The sequence below is a fragment of the Cynara cardunculus genome (assembly GCF_001531365.2).
Source record: "Cynara cardunculus var. scolymus isolate 2C chromosome LG 17, CcrdV1, whole genome shotgun sequence".
Lineage (NCBI taxonomy): Eukaryota > Viridiplantae > Streptophyta > Magnoliopsida > Asterales > Asteraceae > Cynara > Cynara cardunculus.
Window position 1 is genome coordinate 7,966,289 of NC_037544.1, and position 5,726 is coordinate 7,972,014.

Consider the following 5,726-nt stretch of genomic DNA (forward strand, 5'->3'; position numbering starts at 1 on the left):
TCAAAAAAAGTATTATATGAAACAATTTCACAAGATTAAACAATTTAATGAAAAATTTTCATAAGATTAAACAATGAAATCGACAGATGAAGGTGGTTTGCACGGTTTACACAAATGAGGGCGGTTTTCATATGATCACTCCTATATATATATATATATATATATATATAACATATTTTTTATCGTGGTTATTTTGTTCCATTTTTATTCCTAATATTACTTGTGTTTATGTTTTAGAGATTATGGTGCATGAACGCAACTCAAACAAGTTGAGGCCACTACTACTTCATTTGTAAAGTAAAGCATTTTAAGAGTTATTGTCAGTGAACTGATCCCTTAAGGTTTGAAATATAGTCACGAAATTCTCGCTTGTTTTTTGTATTTTTCTAAGTATAATGTTTTAAATGAGTTTGTGCCCGAGCTATTTGATATTATATGTTTGCTTAGAGATATAAACAACAAGAGCCTGTGCTCTTATTTATTAACATTATCGTCTGACTCTAATTCTTTTATTTAGTATGCATGTATGTTTCGTTATTAAAGTGACTGGTTAAGACTTGAGCGTTCATGAATCATCGACCAACATCTACGATGTTATGTATTTGTATCTGCTATGTGTCAGGGTAATATATAAGCTACCAAAATGACTTTGGCACTCAAATTGCTAAGCTTGATTTTTTATGATCTCGTTTATACAAGTGGTGCATCGGTTTTTAGCTTGAAAGTAAGTTGTACTGAAATATATAAGTTTGGAGTTGTCTTATGACATCAACACTTGGAATTAATTTGCACTCGTCCTACTGATAATGAAGTATTTGGTAGACAATGCAACATAAAATATAAACAGTAGATTATTTAAAAGAATTGAACTCAAAAATCTAATTAAAAATATTTATATATATATTAATAAAATATTATGTTGTCAAAAATTCCATTTATATTCAAGTAACGTATATGCACTTTTTTTTAATGTCAGAATCAGGTTAAATCATTTATTGGAAATGTAAAAAAGTAAATATCAAAACTGATGCGTGTGAGAATGAATTTAGTAGATAGAGATAGGCGTACATTTAACAATATATAAAAATATATTTAACCTGTCCTTAGGGGCTGTTTGACAGTTGTTGAATGGTTTGGTGCAGAATAATTAAGTGGTCAGAATGATTAAGAGACTCTCATAATATATTGTAAAATGAAATATAATTATCTGGTAACTATTTTCAACGAAATTAGGGCTATAAATGGTTAAAGGAGACCCATGGAACAAAATCATTTAGGGCGTTTTAGAATCATTAAGAAGCAGACCCTTTTTTTGTCAAACAAAATTCACCTCTTAATGGAACTATTAAGAGGTAAACAAACAACCCCTAAGAATCTGGTCCGAGATCCACAAAGAAGAGATGGGTCCTTTCTATTTGGACCATAAACCAACTCCACACATCAAACATCAACATAAACTAAAACCAGGTCCATCACTCAACATAAAACAATCCATCCACCTGACAAGACACGGGTCTGTATACATCCAGCCATAGAAAATATTGGTCTGAATCCATCAAGTCATTTGTATATAATGAGTATGCAAAGAAACTCTTCATGTTCATTGATTCTATTTATTGCTCACACCCTGGATAATAGTCGATGAAGTGAATTAGAAAAAAGCAGTAACCAAATTCTGAGCGCCAAAATGTTACCTAATTCCTTGTATATTTACATGATTTAAAGCCTAGTTGTTGTTGTTGTCGTTGTTGTTGCTGTTGTTGTTGTTGTTGTTGTTGTTGCTGCTGTTGTAGTTGTTGTTGTTGTTGTTGATGTTGTTGTTGTTGTTGTTTGTTGTTGAGATTGGGTTGAGATCATCTTCATCATAATAGATGTTTTCAGCCATCTGCCAGATTTGAAGTATGTTATCTGAAGCAACGCTAGCAATCACCCAATCTTCACATGGGTTCCATGAGAAATCTGAAACTTTACTCGTATGCCCGCCATGGACAAACAGCAATTCTGGTGGCCCATCTTTCGCCTCCTCTGCCGTTTGCTCCATATCAATCCTGCATTTCAAAGTTGACATCAAACATCGCTTTCATTTGGGCACATATTTTAGATATAAAAGATGCTCACTAGTTAAAAGAGGTTATGTTGAACCAGAGTTGTAACTCGTTAATTCAATATGTGAAAACATGTGCAAATTCATAACATTGTGTCTAAGGGGGCCATTTATCAAGCGCTTACCTAGGTTTCACTTACCTAGTTACCTTACCAGCTAAGCATGACAAGGATCGAGAATTTTACCCAGGTGCATAGCAAGAACCGAGAATCTTACCTGGTATGTGGGAAAAAACTGATACCCGGTTAGCGCTTACAGGTAAGAGATGCTTACTGACAATTTGTTTTGATGGCCGAGAATGTTATCCAATAAGATAAGTGAAGGTGACGCCTGTTGCCAATAAGTGCTTACCGGGTAAGCATTTGGTAAAGACCCTAAGTAATGAGTATAAATCATCCCTAAAAACAAGGATGAATTCTATTGTTTTTGAGGTCCTAAAACTATGTTTTTCGCACGGAGCTATGAGTTGATGTCATCAGTTAGCCACCATCATCCTTCCTGAAACCCTGGTTCAATGGAAATCCTACCCACCACAGCTTTCATGTTTTCTGATTCTTGTGTGTTCTCCCTGCTGCTATTGCTTGTTTTTTCATGTTATTTCACAATTTTGACCCTCCGTTCCTTGTTCCTGATTCTTGCCATGCTCAAGTTTCTATCATATTCGCTATTTCTACATTATTCGAGATTTCTGGTCTGCTCATGATATCCGAGTCACGATCTATGATGCAACCAATTCCTGGTTTGACTTCTGATGATTGATTCATGTTCACAATTTTTGGTTGGTTTGATTCAGACAGATATTTGTGTGTACCATATCTTCATATAACCTGGTCCGTTTTCGACTATCTTTTTTACAATCTGTCACAAAATGCTACTTTTTCAAACCTTCAATTTGTGGATAGCTCTTAGCAGCCCTAGTCTTCTCTTATCATGAAGAATGTCAGCTTATAATTTGTTCAGAGGCCTTAACTCTGTTTCTGCTACGTATTCTCTCGTTAAGCTTCCTAATGACACCTGAATTCATGTAGGACTGTTTCAGTACAACTCTCTGACCATGATTTTCACATTGTACTTCTTCATATGCCATCTTTTCCCCAAATGTCTTGTATCTATAAGCAAAATCCCTAAGAGGGCGTTTGGTTTGACGGAATGTTCTCGAGGGATTTGCATTTCATGGGAAGGATTTGGTGTCTTTGGTTTGTAGAATTTGGAAAGGAATTGAATTCCATTCTTTATAGATAATTTATAAAAACAAATTATAAACAATTATAAAAATAATCAAAATTCCTTTTATTAATTGATTATTACAAAATGAATGTGTTTAACATATTTTAAAACATTATTACAAAAAAATCTTATAGAATCACGTGACGTACCAACTACCCCATGGGATTTCTAAATCCAATGTAATGAAATCCCAATATTTCAAATCCAGACTTTCCTTCAAACCAAGGGCAGGATTGGGATGGAATCCAATTCCAGATCCCACCAAATCCTGCAAACCAAACGCCCCCTAAAGATATGAATTTCTAAGTAACTTTCTTTCCTAATCCCTTGGGATTCTACCAAAAGGAAAGAGAGACTTTGCTACTTCCTCTAGCATGCCTCCTACATCTTATAACAAGTCGCCTCATGTTCAATTGCTTAAAGAAAAGAAAAGGAAATGTAGTCGTTCTGTAAACCTATTAACCACTTTGACTCTTTGAGTACTTTGTATCAGAACATAATTCTAAAGTTCATCTGTCTTCTACTCGTCATGCTTTGTCTCAACTCTCATCAGTTATCATGTTTCCCAAAATGCATTCGACACTCGGACTCATCTAGGATGTAGCAAAACAATGCATACCCTTCAGAAAAATGAGATGTGATCTTATTACTCTCCACACTAAAAAAACTTGTGGGTGTTCTCCTTTAAGATGAGTAAAGAACTCAAGATGGCTCTCTCGCCCGTTTTGAAGTCAAACATCATAATCTCGGAAAAGAACATAAAGATGTACTTTAAAAAGCAGAAGATGGGATACTTGACGTACATACCTACTAAGATCCCAAACCATGAGTCTCCTAGCAAGACAACAAGATGCTAAAATTGTCTCATTCTTGGGACTCCATCCAACCTGAAAGACCTCCTCCCTGTTACATAAGACAGTTGTGTTGGAAACGGGTAAACAAAGAATCCTGAAGAACTTTCACAAATGAATACAAAACATATGCAAGACCACTTACTGGTGACGGTCAAACGTATGCAGAGCAGAAGTGAGTTTTCGTAAATCGAATAGCTTCACAGTCTTGTCTGTTGACCCAGTTGCTAACACCCACTCATTGAAAGGATTGAATGATAAGCAGTTAACCTACTTCAAAGCCAAAGGCATCGACAAATAATAAATACATAAACATTAATCATGCAATTAACACATGCCACCTTTTAAGTGTGAAAAATAGTTAACATGACTATATATAGGACGATAATCAAATGAGAACCACAAAAAGGTTACAAACTTGTGAGAACCAGTATAAAAATATTTTTTTACATGATTTTTTCATCAAAAACTATGATTTAAGATATTTGTTTCACGTATACTTGTGTTCGCCTTGTGAAATGTGAAACTTCTTTTGTTCGCTTATTGAAACGAATGATGAAACAAATACATGTGAAACTTTCACATTATTAAACAAATATATGTGAATCAATATCTTAAATCCTAGCATCTGATGAAAAATATATACATATATATAGGGGCTTAATCAAGTGAGAACCCTATAATTGTGAGATCCATGAGATCCAATATGAACCACTTATTTGAGATAATTATGTTATTTTCTAAATAAAAATAAAAGCTAATTTAGTCAACTCATAAATGCATTTAGTTAATTTATTCTCCCCATAAATAGAAAATCCACAATTTCTCAAATAAAACATTAATTAATTGTTCGCAATGTGTATCCATGATCTTATACAATACTTCTAGTATTTTTTTTTTTTTAGTTCTTAGTGTCGATGTGTCACATTGTGTTCACAAGATGATCACAATGTGTAAAAATATAGGTGTTCACAATGTGTATTTAAGTTCTTACACAATATTTTTAGGGATCTTCAGTTTATTTTTTGTTCTTAGTGTCATTGTGTTACATTGTGTTCACAAGGTGAGCACAATGTTTAATTGAAACAATATATTTGATGGTGGTTCACATCATGATACCATAGATTTTTGGTTTTGGGTTCAACAGAGATGTTTGACGGCTGTTCGAACTTGATTATTGATTTTGTTCACAGTGTGCATCAAAGTCCTTGCAAAATGTTTTTAGTGATATGTAGTTTTTTGGTCTTATGTCTTTGGTGTTTTTGTGTCCACGTTATGTTCACTTGTAATCACGATGGGTTACTTGGTGATACGTGTTAGGTTACTAGGTGTTCACAATGTGTTAGGTTTAGTTTTATTTATTTTTAGATTATTTTGTTAATAAGAGGAAAGAGAAAGAGGAGAGATGATAAATGAGAGAAAATTCGTAAATTATCAATAATGATCTTTATTAATTCAAAATTACCGAAATTATTAATTTCCTAATTTAATTTGTGGTTTATATTGGATCTCACAAATTGTATGGTTCTTAAAAGAAGCCCCCC

At 33.7% G+C, this 5,726-nt stretch overlaps 1 protein-coding gene across 1 annotated transcript in view; it reads right to left on the reverse strand.

The window, feature by feature from the left end:
* Positions 1-1,505: 1,505 nt before the first annotated feature.
* Positions 1,506-5,726, reverse strand: part of LOC112500091 (WD-40 repeat-containing protein MSI1-like) — a 15,863-nt gene continuing 11,642 nt past the window's right edge. Inside the window, exons 4-6 of the mRNA XM_025103378.1 lie at positions 4,328-4,452; positions 4,139-4,234; positions 1,506-2,048 (exon numbers count right to left, since the gene is read on the reverse strand). Coding sequence (XP_024959146.1) covers positions 1,727-2,048; positions 4,139-4,234; positions 4,328-4,452 — 543 coding nt within the window. The 3' untranslated portion in view covers positions 1,506-1,726. The remainder of the gene's footprint in view (positions 2,049-4,138; positions 4,235-4,327; positions 4,453-5,726) is intronic.